This window comes from Malaclemys terrapin, chromosome 10 (genome assembly GCF_027887155.1).
Source record: "Malaclemys terrapin pileata isolate rMalTer1 chromosome 10, rMalTer1.hap1, whole genome shotgun sequence".
Taxonomy (NCBI): Eukaryota; Metazoa; Chordata; order Testudines; family Emydidae; genus Malaclemys; species Malaclemys terrapin.
This window is the reverse complement of record NC_071514.1, coordinates 84,044,375-84,060,882: the sequence shown is the minus strand read 5'-3', so window position 1 is coordinate 84,060,882 and position 16,508 is coordinate 84,044,375. Positions and strand designations below refer to the sequence as shown.

Sequence of the window (16,508 nt, the reverse complement as noted above, 5' to 3'; positions counted from 1 at the left end):
GCCACTTCTATTAATTTTTAAATCTTTATTGAAAATAAGTTGCAGTTGGTACACGGACACTGAAAATACACAATCACAGATTGTTCTTTCAAAAGATCAATACAAAAATTGTAAACATTTTTATTTACTCCCATACATAGTCCACTCTATACTACAATGCACGTAGGATTACTGACAACTGCAACTCTTTGAAGCAGTCTGCTTGTAAAGAGGTATCTGCAAAAAATTAAATTCGCAAACCACATTTGGTATCAGTTTGATATTAAAAACTGTTAAAGAATCTGAGGTTTAAATGCATATTGCAACAAAATACAGGCAGCTAAATTTGGGCTTCAAGTTGATACATTAAAAGGCCATCGTTTAAGCCTCATTTGTAAGGGTTTTTTTTGACACGAATGGCCCCAAGAAGCACTGTTTGTTAAAGTACCATGAATAAATGTATAATGGAAATGGGCTAACAGGCTCCCTACACACACACGCACACACACACTGTAGAAAAAAGGCCAAAAAGTGAGTTTGTGAAATTTTAAGGTAGTTCTATATGAAAGAAATACTGATTCCATGGAAATGACTTCGTGATAAATGATGTCCTTAAAGTTAGCCTGTATCACACCTGCAGCATGTAGAACTGAAACGTAATCTGCAAACACTAACTTTTTGATTTGTGGTGGGAGAGAAGAGGGAGTGTGAATTACTGGGAATGCAGACCTGAGGAAAAATAGGAAATGTACATGCTAGAATAGTAAGTGCTAAGTATTAACATGAACTGCTCTTCAACATAGCTGTGAAGTAGGGTAAGTACTATGTGCACTTTACAGGCCAGGAAACTGGCCTACTTCAAAGCATCTGTGCAAAAAACAAAACTTAACTCCGTGGTGGTGATGACGTTACTAGCACAGGGACCAAACTCTGTACACTATTTTAAAGACATTTTGTTATGGACAAAGAAAAAAACCAAACTTTTCTACTAAACCTCAGTTTATCATGTCCTCTTTACTCACTGGGAATAATGAAAAGATAGGAAATGATACTTTTTCCTCAGTGAGACATTGCCAATATACAGCTGTTCTTTCGACCCTACGATATTGACCATGCGAAAACAACAATGAAGCTTACACAAAAGCACGCTGTTTGCTTGTTAACCTCGGTGTTGAGCTGTATCTCTGTTGCTGCACCAAGGCATCCTCTATCAAGGCTATTTCTATAGAACAACTCTCCAGCAAGACATAGGTGACTTTTTTTTTTTAAGCTCTATTCTTTACACCCAAACTTCATGCTAACACTAATGCAGAAGCTTTCAGCAGACTAGCCTGAGAGCAGCATAAACTGGCCCCCTGTATGGTAAATTACGGGGCTTTTGGAGATCTCTAGGGAACACGACGCAGTATATATGTAAACAGCCTGCAAGAACAGCATATGGAGAGCAACTGGCATGACTCAAATTCACAGCAAAATCCTGGCATGCTTATAAGATCTGGTCTGGATCGTTACAAGAAAAGCAGCTAATATCTACTGAACCACAGTGACTTTACAACAGAAAAATCGGAAAGAGAAAGGGGTGATCTGAATAAGTAACATGGGAACCCACAACTAATGTACTACAGTTACTACACCTACATCTAGTAATTTGCTATCCATAGTCCATAAGAATCTATTTAATTACATCTGTATCTGTGTACTAGTCTACTTCACAATTCACTGATACATAGATGTGCTACCACAACAGTTAATAAACAGCACTATTAACACTAAAAATGGCTACAGGGAACGCCTTGGAATCTTGGAAACAGGATTTAATGCAAGTGGTAGGCACGTCTCATTACTGGCTGCAGTGAGGTCAGATGTCTTACGCTACCTTTAAGCATATCTGTTCATTCAGAAGGTTCTTTAACAACTAATAATCTATGCTACTACCCAGTAAAATAGAGTTAAACAGGAAGTTCACCATGCTGGCAAACAAGCCAGGAAAAATGTCTTTAAAAGTTTTGTAAATACTGTTTCCAAGGCAGGTGTGACTTGCACATTTCAATACACCATGAATTACACTTCTCGGACGTGACTGGCTAAACCAGCCTCAAGTGTAATTCATCACTGTTGCCTAGATAGGGCAGCAAGTGTGCAGTGACTAGCCAGGCTTCCACACTGCTGTCCCAACACTAAAGGCAGATCAGCGTTGAGTCCAGGGAGGCTGGAGCATGGCACTTGCTTTTATTTTCTTAAGCACCAGTGCAGCAGGGAGTGGAATAATTGAGGGACAGGGAAAGGTTTCAGCAGTAGAGAGAGCGGGGCAGGACTGCCTTCAGCTGAGTGAGTGCTGCTGTAATCTAACCTTGCCCTGACTAGTAGGTTCTAGCTTTGTACGCCTCTGATTCTAAACCAGTAGCAATCTGCAGCCATCTAAGCCACCACTAAAATGTCCCTGGTGCTCAATCCACCTCCCCAAACCTGGAAAAGTAGCTAGTTTCCTAAGGGGGGTTTACATTAAAAGTGTCATTAAACAGTGACTATTTGAGCGAAGATTGGAAAATGAAATGTGGCCCTGAGGAGAGCAAGGGTGCCCCTTGATTGTGAAGTTAATGCCTGCAGGTGTTAAGTCACAGCCACATTGTCTTGCCTCTGATCCTCGTGCAATACTTTAGGGTTGCTGCCCTCAAGGCCAGTCGTTATTGGTGTGTCTGTGTGCAGCTATATTTTTTTTGCATTGACTGTACTCTTGCACAGACCTCAGCGGAAATCCATTGAGTGTTCCATTTGGGGAGGGGAAAATGCAATGTAGGTCTCAGGTGCTTACATTCATATTGCAATAGTTAGCACGTGTACACCACTGATCAGGACAGTTCTAGCAGTCAGACAGAACTTAGTTCTTTACAGTTACAAGGAAACTCTGGAACAGGTATAGAGTTAGAAAAACTACAATGTACTGAACAAACATCTCACGTGTACAATCAATTTAAGTAAACATTTAAATTGATTATAATTTTGCTAAAATATTAACACAAGTATGTTTTGTGCTGCTAAATTTTCAGTGTTCCCTCTAAGGAAAATATTGCTACGGCTCTACTGTACCCTGTAGGAAAATAATTTGATTTTTCCCCCCCAGCAAGGCTGATTTGGTAGAGAATCACAATGGTCATATAATTAACTTAGGAGTATAATGTACTAGGATTCAGATGTTCTCTGTCCTCTTAATGTGAGGGTTTCTCAGTGCGTTCCTGTCAACTGCAACCTTCCCTAATGCATTTGCCTGTTGCATCTCCTTGCTTCAGGCCAGCAGGAGGCGCCTGGCTTAAAGACTACCAGCAGTGTGTGGCTTGTCCTCAGTTCCTTTGCTGTTTGGGACAGGAGCCCCTTGGCAATGGGATTGAGTCATGCACAAATTCTCAGGTGTTTGGGTGCAAATACATCTCAAAGCAGAGCCAAAAATGACTGAAGCTAAACGGGGAGACGTTTTTAGTTTGGTCACTGTAATGTGAAAAACGTGCTCTGGTTTATTTTTCTCGATACTGGCAGCGAAGCTTGCGTCTTTCAGGTGCAGAAAATGTAACTTTCACTGGAAATGCACATTTTAATCCTTCCTGAATAGGCAGGAGTTCAACTAACTCCATTTTGTCAGTGACAGAAATGGCTTATGACTGTATGTCGCTGTTAATTAACGTATTTATTTGTAATTTAAATAGCTGTTGAAATGAGCTGCATTAATGACGACAAAATGTTTTTTTACTACAAGAAAAGTGGGGGGAAAGTCATTTTAACTAGTGGCTCATCATGAGGTCAGCAGTCATAAGACCTTTCAACTGCCTCACTAACACACACATTTTGCAAATAAGGAATATACTTTTGAACTGGCTCTCGTTTTAAAGAAAAATATTAACCAAATAAAATTGATCCAGATTAGCAATGGATGATACATTAAATACAGAGCAAAGCTCCCATCCTGGCACTAGGAGCATCAACATTTAACTCATCCAGATGTGTCTGCTATCCTTGAAGTTTGTTCTCAGAGAGAAAATGCCACACAACCACCACCATTGGTCAGCTGGATAACCTGGGACGGCGTATTACTGGGATAGACTATCTGCTGGATTTTGTATGGTTTACATTCATTTGATTCTAAAAAGCCAATCATTTTGCAAATGATAACTACAACTCAGGCATTTTCCCCTTCACATTTTATATGAACTCACTTTGTTAATTCTCTCACATTAATTGAACATACAGGTCATGGTTTACTCTTCATTTACTGCTCATGCTATCAAGCTGAATGACTTTTCAGTCTTCTTTATAACATCTGAATGGTTTACATATTTCTAGCAGCTGCAATGTAACAATATATTCACACCTGAGTTTATTTGCTTCTGTTAATGGCAGATGGTGGCACTTGCCAATATCAAAATAAAGGCCATGCTTTCCAATTGATTAGATTTAAAGTTGAGTCACCGTGTTTTAACACGCCCACGCCACTTGTGTCGGCAACTTTAAATGATAGAGTAAATAGCTGTTCAGTATCACTGGTTGCAACCCATTGTAAATTTGCAAACTGTTTAGTATGACAAACTGAATGTTGGCGTTGAACAGTAACTTACCATATTTCCCAGTAATAAGTGGTCTTTCCAATTAGCAGACAATCATTTGCAGAACTGTTTTCCAAACCAAGTTGAGAACAGTAATTTTTAATATCCTAAACAGATACAATGTTGAAGCAGATAAGAGATTTGGTTATTCAACATTTTTTTTTTTAAAGTAAAAAGCAAAAAGAGTGATGCCTGAATCCTAAGCTAAAGTTTGCGACATCGGTTCAGTTTTTTATACAGTACATATATACACACTAGAAACAATACAGATGATTCTTTTTTCTTTTTAAATTTGGCACTTTCCATAGACTCTACTTTCTCTGCAGCACAAGAAAGCTCTGTAGTGGCTTCTCGCAGTGGGAAGGTTTGAGGCTAGAATGAACAGGCGCTGTGTGTGCAACCCCAGGTTCATCAAAACGAGAACAATTCTGTGTTAGCTCTGGAAGAACGAGATAACCATCAACTCATCAGCTATTGTGTTTTCTAACAGGAGAATTATTGTCTACTTTCCTGGGTGCTCAGCAAAATTCAATGCTAATGTTTGGCATTCAAACAAGTCAAAGAGAATTGTGGTGTTGTTTTTGTGGTTGCCACATGTATTTTGGGTAGTAGCAACCTTCCTTCTGTTTCAAACTTAGAGGGAACACTGCTTTTATAAAAAAAACCCTTAGGTAAGACAAGAACCAATACTACTGTACAGAATTCACTGCACAACTAGCTAATAGTAAGTTACCCAGCACTGACTTGCCACATTAAGGAAATGGTACTTAATACACTTGCAATCAACCAGTTAACTGTACTGCACCATGAGGAGACTTTGTCTATTTTTACATGACCTTGCTGAGCCCGCCGTCCTTTAGTAAGTTGGCACCTGGTAACCTTTTGGACTGGTGTCTAAGGTCTCAGAAAATGGTGGGCTCTGATAGGTTTCCGTGCTTTCAATGCCGCTGCCAGTGGGGTATCCTGGGTATCCTGTATTGGGGTCAGTGGCAAACTGATCCGTGGCAAAGAGAGACATGTCAGTCCCCAGGTGGTATCTCTGCATGGCCATCACCGTCAGGGCAACCTTTAATGAGGATTAGGGAGTTCAGAGAGTTAGTGAAAGCATCAGCGGTTCATGAGACCATGTTCCTAGACAGATGTTCCCACCCTCATCTGCCTGTTCGTCACCTTACACGGGGACGTGTGCGCCTTCTCCCATCCGGCCCCCTACGCGTGAATGTGCGCACAGCCCCTACGGCCGAGCAGGACTACAGCCTACCTTGCCGGAGCCTGCCCCTTGCGTGGTAACCAACAGTTCAACTGCACTAACAGGAGGCTAAAGGACGTGTTCTCCCACACCACCAGGGAAAAGCCAGAGTCTGTTTGGGGCTGGTAGGCCTTGCTGCCTGGGGTCAATGGAACCAGCTCTCCAGAGCCAGGAAGTGTTGGGTGATGGTCCTTCCCCTGGCTGGCCAGCCAGGTATGGGGGGCAGTACAAGTCCCTCTGAGACTGAGACAGCCTTTATTGTCCTCTAGCCCCAGAGAGCCACTTGCTCTTGGGCTTGTGTTGCTGTAACCACCGGCAGAATTCAGGTCATTGTACTGGGGCAAATCTTGGTAGTCTCAGAAACCCAGCAAGTAGGTCAATTCTGCAGAGACTCCTTGACCCTTTTTTTGAGGTTACAAATATTCAGGTCATAGACCGTGGGACATGTGCACAGTGGCGCTGCAGGAATGACACACCTGCTTTTATTTCAGGCTGGTTCATTAACAAGTCAATTAGTTTACACATGACAGGCTTGCGGAAAACTGCCCGCGGAAGCTGCGAGCCGCTGCCTTGCTGCTGAGAACGTCTCCGCCACGTCTCACTTTGATATACTAGCAGTGCCCATGGAATAGCTGTTTATTTTCTGTGTATTGATTATGTAAAGCACAAGGGTTTATTAGCAACAGCAGCAGGCTCAATGTCAGAATAGCTCTGCACTGACAGGAGGTGGGGGGGGGGGGATCGAGTGGCAAAGGAGTCCAAGCACTTCAAACTTGTGACAACACCTGGATAATTGCACAAAACTCAGCAATGTTCTCGGCTTCACCGGATCGTCTATCGGCCACTTTCATTAAAAGGATGGCAAGGATGGCCGCAGATCTATGCTATTCTCAGTCTTCACTCTGAACTCCGCACTGACATCAGGATGGGACCCACCCGGGGAGAGAATAAGGACCCAGCCACGTGTACCGGGGAGGATAATTTTCCCAGTGCTTCTATGAAAGGCTCTGTTCATCTTGGGAAAGGATTTCACAGGGAGCCGTCGAGCTGGCTCTGGTATGAACTTCTAGGCTTGCTCGAGGCACAGGGCCAGCGCAGCGACAAATCGGGCCTGTGCACACAGGACCAGAGGTCCAGAAGCACTCAGCCCCCAGCAGCTTCCGCTGAGACCAATGAGGACTCCCCAACCCTGAGCACAACAGGTGCTGCCAGGACCTGCACTCGACTGCCAAACTGTCCAAAAGGCTCGGGGTGTGGCCCGGAGAGCGAATTGTTTGTGTCCAAGCTGGACAGCTAGAGGGAGCCTGGCTGGCGGATTGGTAATGGGGCAATACAGCCCTTCCCTGCTGGGTCACTGATGCTATTCCAGCCCCCAAAAGTTGTTATTGCTGGGAGGCCCTCGCAGGAGTGAGTGGGTTGCCGTGAATGGCGCTGTGCATTGCGGGGGGTATTTGGGCAAGGGACCGCACCATTTTTAGCAAAGCAGCTGCCCAAAAGTCTGCCCGTCATTGGGCATAAATGGAACTAACCCAATCCATGCAAAAGCCCATCTGGGTCAGCCCCCATCCATCCGACACATCACACGCAACAGCCAGGCTGAGTGGTGGTGGTCTGGGCAAGGAGGAAGTTGCCCAGTGGCCGATAGGATGGGGAGGGCGTCTCTCCCAGTGCACCTTTGTGGACTGCTGCATTAAATACAGAGTATAGCAATGAAGAGATCAGGGCCTGTGAATTAAGTGGGGCTACAGGGAAGCTGGGATGAAAAAAGTTTGATTGGGATAATTATAGAGCCAGGGAGCTGGAGAAGCCCAGACTATCCTTTGCGTGAGATGATCCATTTCCTATAGTGCAGGATGATGGAATTACTGCAGATCTTACAGGGCAACATAATCAGGACCCCGTATAAAGCTTACATGGGCAATGACAGGAAGCGTGGGGGAGCACAGACTCTCCCCTACACACAACCCCGAGCTCTTTAGTAAGCACACAGAGTATTGTCTGACAGATCATTTCAGCTGGAGGGCCATGCCCGGTCTGGTTGTGTTACCAGTTGGAGGTGTGAACGCCAACAGGGCATCCTAAGGAGTGGGTCTGAGATTAGCTTTCTGTACACGGTGCCTGTCGAATTCAGGCAGTTCTCAGTTTTGCTGTCAGATTTGGCACATCTTCTGGGTAAAGTACTGCTGCAATTCAACATGCCACGCATGTACCAGAGGAGCGTCATGCTGATAGATGACTCCTACCGAAGGAGACAAGCAAAGCAGCTGGTTCTTGCTATTTGCAGGCAGGACACCTTGGGCTGTGAGCTTGTCAGATGTCGCAAGCTAAGCTGTGTTAGGCCTGGGCAGTTCTCGGGTTAGGGGCATGCACTGCTGGGGGTGCTGCTGACTGGCTTGCAGAGGAAGGTGTAAAACTGAGGTGCATTTGGACGGTGACTGAAAAATCGCCTGGCACTCTTTGCAAGAGTCCGGGTATCCTGGACCAATTCTACCTTGGGGGATACATTCTACTTGTCCAACCTACAGCTGCTAGGCTGTCTCAATGAATTGGCTGCTCTGAGGAGATCAGTTCTTTCCATGGGATTGTTACGCTCTGAGGCACAAGGCAGAGCAGGGCTTGCAGTATCTGTGCTCACACTGGTTTTTCATACCATGTGTTTCGTTCTTTCACTTCTGTTATTGCCTTCTTTTATGGGAAAAGGAAGCACGCTTTGCTTTACTTTCATTTCTCTCGCCCCCGGGGTTTGCAGGAAGAGCTGACAAATCAAACCCAGGGCCTAGAGGCAGCCTGAGTCACTAATTGGCAGAAAATGGAGAATATTTGTCCTGGAGGGGAGGGATTTTCCAAAGCACTCAGCACTGGGCTTGCTCTGCTCCCCAATAGGTCAATGATCAGTGATAAAGCCTCCCACTGGTGCAATGAGAGCAGAGTTAGGTCAACCCGGAGAGCTGCTGCACACTGTTAGTCTTAAAGGTGCCAGAGGACTCTCTGTTACCCCACTCAAAGACAACTTTCCTGCCAGAGGAGGCTTCTGGGAGGTGGACGGGCTAGTAGCTGGGAGGTATTTCTGTGGGTTTGGGGATTTGTTTCTTGAACTTAAATCACTCACGGAGCTCTAATTACAGACACTGAAATGATGGTGTTTCCTGGCTTGCTCGCTAGTTTCAGAGGCAGGTGGGGGCACTCAGCACTCCACAGGACTGGGGCCTAGGGAGGCCGGGGGAAGTTTGGAATTCCCCAGACTAAAGGGAGTTATCCAGCCAAGTACTCACAGGTTTCAGCCTTACTCCTCAGGGGTTAGCGGTTTCACTATAGTTGTACTGCAATTATTTCTTTACTACAAACCATCTTTGTTGGGCAGAACCCCGGTTCCCCAAATCACATTACCTAATTCCCCTTTCTGCCGCTCGGCTGTGCTCAGATCGGATTTCATTTCCCTGTTTCTTTTCCCTCGTGACCTTTGCTGTCTCTCACTCTTGGGCCCTTTCTGCTGCAAACTCTTTGTTCCTACCAGGGGGGTGAATGATCATGGAGCTGTACGTAGCCCGGTTACACAGCTAAGGCCCAGCACCACGCTTGGAAAGCTGGCGTGGGAGGGGCACCTTGGAGGATGACGGCTACCAGAGCTCCGACCTCACAGCACAGAGAAGGCAGGACGGGCACAGACTTAGCGCTTGTCTATACTAGGAAAACTGAGACAGGTGCTTCTTCATCTGCTCAGCTCCTATGGCGGGAGCTATTGCGGACACGGTGCAGGCGTCTTCCCCCACCTGCTCAGACCCCGGTAAAAACCCTGCCAGTCTGCACTACAACTTCAACTACTGCTACGCCCCTCCCCGGAGAACTAGAAGCCTGGCTTTTCCCAGAGTCACTGCACTTTTGAGTGATCAGGGTGCTGAAATCTCAATGTGATAACTGACAGTGATGGCAGGGTGAGTGCAGTACTGGTGAGATCTCTGGAGTATTCCATTGCTCCATGGTGAGATTTCTAGTGATCCTGCTACTTCATCCTCTTGCACTGTGGCAGGACTGATTTTGGGGTCCCCAAACCATAACTCATACATGGGTATCTAATCGGTCCCCGAGACAATGATTCCAACTGCTCTCTGGACAATGTGATTTGTTGGCCCCAAATTGTTCTTTTGGCCATAAAAACATTCCTAAAGATTTTCCCTGATGAAGCTTAGCTATGAAAGAGAATCAGAGCCCGGATTTCCCTCTGTGCCCAGGAACTCCCCGCACAGTGACACATCCCTGAATGAAATGAGAGACACACTCTTAACTCCATAAATCATTAAGATCTCGGCACTCAGTGGCTGAAGGCACAAATCCACTTACACTGAGGCCATGGGAGTCCTGCCCTTCGCTCCACTGGGTGCAGGACCCATCGCTGAATTCACATCGCCAAGGATGAGGAATAGGACGGCCCTGGTAACCATGTGCCTCCGATTAATCTAATGCAGTGGGCATTGTGCTGCAGTCCCTTGTCCCTGCTGGTTATTTCCAGTTGGCCATGATTTCCTCCCACCCACATGTCTGTGATCGGCTAAGCATCTGGAACCTAAACTCACCCAGGAGAGGATGGAGAAGAATGAGAAGGCGATGGCTGCCCGGGCGGCATCTGCTCCTTGAGACACCTCTTTGCTGACTGTTGTGTGCTGCCACTGGTTGGCCAGGAAGCAGAAAGCTATGAACCACAGGAAGGACCACAAACCTGGAAGAGAAGGAAGGTTGTTAGTGGGGGCCACAGCCAACTGGCACTGCTGTTACGCACCATAGAGAATCGCAGACCTTCCAGCTCTCTGAAAACCAGGCCCCTTTTTCAGGGTTTCACGGGAAGCCAGAACATAGGACTGGAAGGGCCTTCGGGGGTCCATGGAACCCAATCCCCTGCTATTGCAGACAACCCCCTCATATCATCCCCTGCATAAACTTACTGAGCTTCATCTTAAAAACTAGTTAGATTTCCAACTGGACCCCCAAGGACAGAGGCACCTCGAAACACCTGTCCCTTCTGACAATCCTGGCCAATGCTGGTAGGTGTGTCTATAGCACCTTTCATCCCAAAGGCCCTCAAAGAATTTTAAACAAATTTAGAGCCAGAGCTCAGAAATCCCTACCCAGGCAGGAAGTCCTGTTGTCCTCAGTGGGTCTAGCCACACCACTAAGGATTGCAGCCTTGGGCTGTTAAGCTCATGTTCCTACCATGCTCGGAGATGGCTTCACCCACCTATCTAATGCAGCCACCTCTGGGTGGAAAGTGGCAGCTGTTTTAACAGCTGACTGTACCCAATGGAAATGGCAGCGGGTCCTTAGAAAGCCAGATTGTAATTCCCTGAGGTGGAATGTGGCCAGGTCAGTGAGGTCAACGCCCTTACCCTTGACCCCAAGGGTTCAGGGCCTTGGTTCTGTGTGCTGCATAAGGAACAAGCAAAAGCAGGAAAATGAACTGTTCTTCTTGTGAACTGATCCCCCACGCAGCACCAAGGGAACCACATGGCCTCAGGCTCCCACTTCTCTGCTGCTCTCACGTAAACGGGCTATCGTTGTGTAGCCTGACGGAGACAGGGAAGACGAAGCTGGTGATAATTTCCTACTGGCATCTAAGGCTGGCTGAGACTGCAGATCCCTCCCATCCAGTCACTTGACAGCATCAGTAGCTGGTACTAAGGTCTTGGGGGAAAGCAACCCCTATCAGGAAGCAAACACCACTGTCACTCCGTTCAGCAGATCTCCGGGCCCCAGAGTCGGGAGTCCGTATTCAGGGTTTCAGGTGAAACCCTGACTGTCCATGGCAGTTACCATCCCCACCCCCGGCCCCTAACATCTAACTGACAATTTCAAAGTGTTGGAGTACGGCGGGAACGTGAACCCTGGGAATTGGGCTGCAGCGCTGTCAGGCAGGAGTCTGAGGAATGTAGCAAGTCACTGTAAGGATACGGACTATAAACCTGTGGGGCCAGTTAGCTGCAAAGTCACTCTGTGATGGCGGGGAGAGAAAAACGAAGCTTGTTTTGTTCCTATTTTACTTTGCCAGAGGCTCTTAAGTACAATACAAAACAGTGTTTTTCTTGGCGCAGAGCTTTGTGTGTGCGCACACGCCCAAGTCTTTCAGTTCCTGAGATTGTGTTAAATATACTTTGAGGAAACAGCACAACAATTTCTCCTGTTGCAGAGCATGGAAACCCCCCCCTTACCAAACAAATCCAAATCTTCAGCTGTCAATCTCCCCCAGGTTCTGTATGATTCATTTGTCTCCGGGGTGGGCAAGGTCTGTGGACCTTATTACTCAAAGAAAGGAAATTCCCAGGTGAAAACAAAGACATTTTCCTATGCTTCATCATGCTAAGGGCCACAGATCTGTTACAATGGGGGTTTCACAGCAGTGCCTCCAGGCTGAGAAGTAGGATCATCCTTGAAATATGGACAATGAAAACAAGGTCTATTATATCTCCTCCCTCTTCCCCTGGACATTGAGGCTTGGAGAAGACTTCTGCCAGAACAATGGCACTGGCTAAGATCGGATGACCAAGATAGAGAACTGGGTGAATCTATTGTGACAGACCCAGACCAGTGGGATACAGGAGTCTGGTCGAGGGCAAATATACTGGTCACTGGATGAGTAGTTTTCTGTTCCCTGAGTGACCAGAGAAGGGGCTGCACTAGAGTAATCAGGAACCTGCTAGAACCAGTTAAGGCAGGCAGGCTAATTAGGACACCTGGAGCTAATTAAGAAGAAGCTTCTAGAATCAATTAAGGCAGGCTAATCAGGGCACCTGGGTTTTAAAAAGGAGCTCATTTCAGTTTGTGGTGGGAGTGTGAGGAGCTGGGAGCAAGAGGCACAAGGAGCTGAGAGTGAGAGCTGCTGGAGGACTGAGGAGCACAAGCGTTATCAGACACCAGGAGGAAGGTCCTGTGGTGAGACTAAGGAAGGTGTTTGGAGGAGGCCATGGGGAAGTAGCCCAGGGAGTTGTAGCTGTCATGCAGCTGTTACAGGAGGCACTATAGACAGGGCCCTGGGCTGGAACCCGGAGTAGAGGGTGGGCCCGGCTTCCCCCCAAACCTCCCAATTGACCTGGACTGTGGGTTCTTCCAGAGGGGAAGGTCTCTGGGCTGTTCCCCAACCCACATGGTGAATCTCTGAGGCAAGAAAATCCACCAATAAGCGCAGGACCCACCAAGATAGAGGAGGAACTTTGTCACACTATGTATTGATGGCTGTGGGGCTGCCCAGCCGTTCTCAATGCAAGGGACAGGCCTTCTCTGCCTGGCTGTCAGGACTCGTAAGGACTGGACTTTGAGGCTTAACACACAGAAGACGACTACTTGAATTTCCTTTGGGCCGGGAGGACCCTCAGTCTGAATTCAAAGTACAGCAGTGGGGCTCATCACTTTGAAAGCTAATCTGATTGGAGACTGTAGCTACTGGGACGTCTCGACAGGTGGAGAGGAGAGACAGTGACACCCCCCACAGGGGTTCAGTCTGGAGAGCGCTGCAAGGGGCCAAATGAGGTTCCAAGGTCATGCGCTCTGACCTGGGGGGCGGGGAATAAGGGTTGACACTCTTACACCATCACCTGGCGGCCTGCCCGGAGGTACTGGAGGCCGTTTCACTGGTTTGACGTGGCGGTTGATTGAACTATAGATTCTGCACCGACCAGCAGGCTCCGTTTATTGGTGATTCTTGTTGGGGTCCCTGAGGGAGATAATCACTTCCCCCAAATATCCACTTGGAACCCTGGATAGCTGCTGTGGGGTGCGGGCAAGGCCTGGGAGGCTGCTGCAGAGCTGGGAAGAATAACACGGACATTAGGGCGTGGCCGTGGCAGCTGGGGCCGACAACCTGATGCCTCCCCATTCTCTTCGGAGTGGCAGGAAATCCCCATTCTACTATTCCGTTTCCCCAGGGAGCGCGAGAAGGGAGACCGAGCAAGAGCGTGTCCAGGGCAGCTGTGGACGTCGGAAGTGTCCTTTCCCAGTCCTCAGCGCTCTGCTGGGAGGAGGCTATGCTCTGACACTCCTTGTTCCTTTTCAGTATATATTTTTTCATATACGCCCAGAGGAATCAGCACAGGCCTGTGACCTGCTCCTTCCCACGGTGATCCGCCACGCCGCGCACTGATTTTATTTACTTGTTTGTTTCCCCCTTGGCGTTTGCCCCCGTGATCCGGCTCCGAGTTGGGTTGGAGAAACAGAGCTGGGAGATGGCTCTGGAAATATTTCCAGTGGCTAGCCATCTCCCTGCCGTCAGAGACCAGCCACGTCGTCTCTCCTCCCCTACACTGGCCCCTTCTGGCTCTCTCCGGGAAGGAGCTGACCTGGGACAACGGACCGGCTCCCCAGCAGCTCCAGCTCTCTCTACTGCATGGGAGCCACATGGGTCTGATAGGTCAGTTTCCCCTGGAGGGCCAGCCTGGGATATCAGCAGGGACCCCCTGGGAGGGCTGTGATAGAGGAGAGACCTGGGCCCGTTTCCCCACTTCTGTAACCCAGAGGGAGCTGAGCTCTGCAGTGAGGAGCATGCCGGCTGGTGCAGGCTTTAGGGGCTCAGGCATGAAGATCTTCCATCTGGTCTCGCTGTCCCTCTGGGGGCTGCTTGTCCCTGGAATGAGTTTTTCCAATCCTGCCTGGCCTAGTACAGTAGCCTCAGCCCTTGCAAATGCCCCCAAAGGGGAAGCGGAGCTGAGGGGACAATCTCCCGCCCAGGGGCAAATGCAGCCCTGGAACACAGCTAGGAATTAGACGGACACTTGACTGAGCCACAGGGTTAGTCAGAAATCTGAAATCAAGTTTGAAATTTCCCTCCTAAAAGCTCGGCAGCAGGAGAGCTGGGGAAGCCGCTGGGACAGGACGGGGACACACACAGACAGACAGGTCAGGGGCCAGGCAATCCCCTGCTGCTAGCGTCTGACAGGGCTGGTTCTGCCCCCCCCCCCTCCCCGAGCTGTAAGCAGGCCGAAGTATCCACTGAGGACCGCAGCACGATGAAGAAAAGGAAGGTGCTAAGACGAACTGTAAAAGTCAGTGGATAATTATAGTTTTGGGATCTGCAGACATCAGAGTGCAAACACCAGGGAAGAGATGTTACCGCCATAATTACAGCCTGGTTTTACCCGAGCTCACTTCTAAAGGAGCAGCTGTAAGAGCAGATGGAAGAGAAAGCAGCAAATGCTGAACTGTACAGCTTCAGTGTCTTTGCTGCTTGGGCCACAATACACTATTCCACCAACCTGTCAGAGGGATTCGGGTGTCAAAATTCTCTGCCCCTTTCCAATAACAACCGTTCTGCCTAAAAACAGGGAAAGCTTGGTACGTCTGCACTGCCCACAACACCGAGCCTCCCAGCTTGGGTTTGCACTACAGCTCTCAAACCAGCTGTGTAGACATTGCCGCTCGGGCTGGAGTGTGGGCTCTGAGACCCCCACGAGGAGGGAGGGCCCTGAGCCCAAACATCTACACCACAACAGCGCCAAGCGGGGACAAGCATTCCAGGTCCACCATAGATTGAATGTCCAGTCTTCATCCCAGTGTGAGAAACCTCCTGGGTTAACTCTTTCCTGGCTACTAACCCTTCCTTCCAACCCTCAGAGACTGTAACCTGTCCTTCCTTTTGAGTCGCAGGGGCAATTCTATTTTGTGTCGGTGTGTCTATATATGTACACAGTCGCGCACACACACACACACACACACAAGGCTAGTGTCTCAGCTGGAGTACACTGGCGTAGCCCCATTGACAGAACAGAGCTGAGGACGTGCCTCATAATTAGAGCTGGCCAGAGGACGACAACTCTGTTTTGTGACAAATTTAGAAATTTGTTTTGTTCTGCACTGGGATGGAAACCAAACCTTTGGCAGGTTGTCCTTAAGTGGAATTGTGTCAAAAGGCTGGTTTTCAGATCGCAAAGATCAGGTGCTCTCGCTCACCTCCCAGAAGGTTCCTCCTGGACCTGAGAAACTTTCATCAAAATTAATACATCTTCGTGGAACGTTTTGATGTCGACAAAACGGCATCCTTCGACGCAAAAACATTTCATCCAAGTATCTACGCATCTATTCCTTCTTGTATTTGCATTTTTGTTTTTGTCACTTGCCAGGTGCATTTTCATTGTTTGGAATCAAACCAAGTAACGATGCAAACATTACACATGGAAAGAGCAGGGTAAAGCAGGAGCAACAGTCTAAAGGGAAACAAGAAACCCATCCTCATAAGGCAAGAAAAAAATGAAAGTCCAGATACCAGAGGGGGCTGGCTGTAAAGTCTCCAGTGGACTAGGTGACACACCGACAATTTCTTTCCACATCCTGAATGAACTTTACGGAATTAAGTTAACCCTTACTGAATTCATTTTAACATCTTTGGGGTTCATTGGATTAAAAAATCCAATTGTGCACGTGTTATTGTGACACGGTATGCACCTTCTCAAGTGAGGAGGGGCCATGCTAATGTACTTCCTCTGCTATTAACCTGCTGAAGCCACCCCCTGGAGAAGTGCGCAGATTAGTTCCAACTAGATTCTCCAGGGCCCAACAGACAAAGAAAGGAGAAATAGCCTGGTTTTAAACTGCCTCAGGGCCTCCTTCCTGATCCAGCAAACGGACAGGACCCCTGCTCCACACAGCGCTCCAGTCCTTAGGGTGGGTTGGATGGACTGAGCCTGCCAGAATCCATGCTAGGCAGGGGCGGCAAG

The 16,508-nt window shown here is 47.8% G+C and overlaps 1 protein-coding gene across 1 annotated transcript in view; it reads right to left on the bottom strand.

Moving 5' to 3' along the window:
- Positions 1–5: 5 nt before the first annotated feature.
- SYNGR3 (synaptogyrin 3) overlaps positions 6–16,508 on the bottom strand; it is a 39,022-nt gene continuing 22,519 nt past the window's right edge. The window contains exons 3-4 of the mRNA XM_054042689.1: positions 10,392–10,534; positions 6–5,637 (exon numbers count right to left, since the gene is read on the bottom strand). Of these exons, the coding sequence (XP_053898664.1) occupies positions 5,428–5,637; positions 10,392–10,534 (353 nt within the window). The 3' untranslated portion in view covers positions 6–5,427. The remainder of the gene's footprint in view (positions 5,638–10,391; positions 10,535–16,508) is intronic.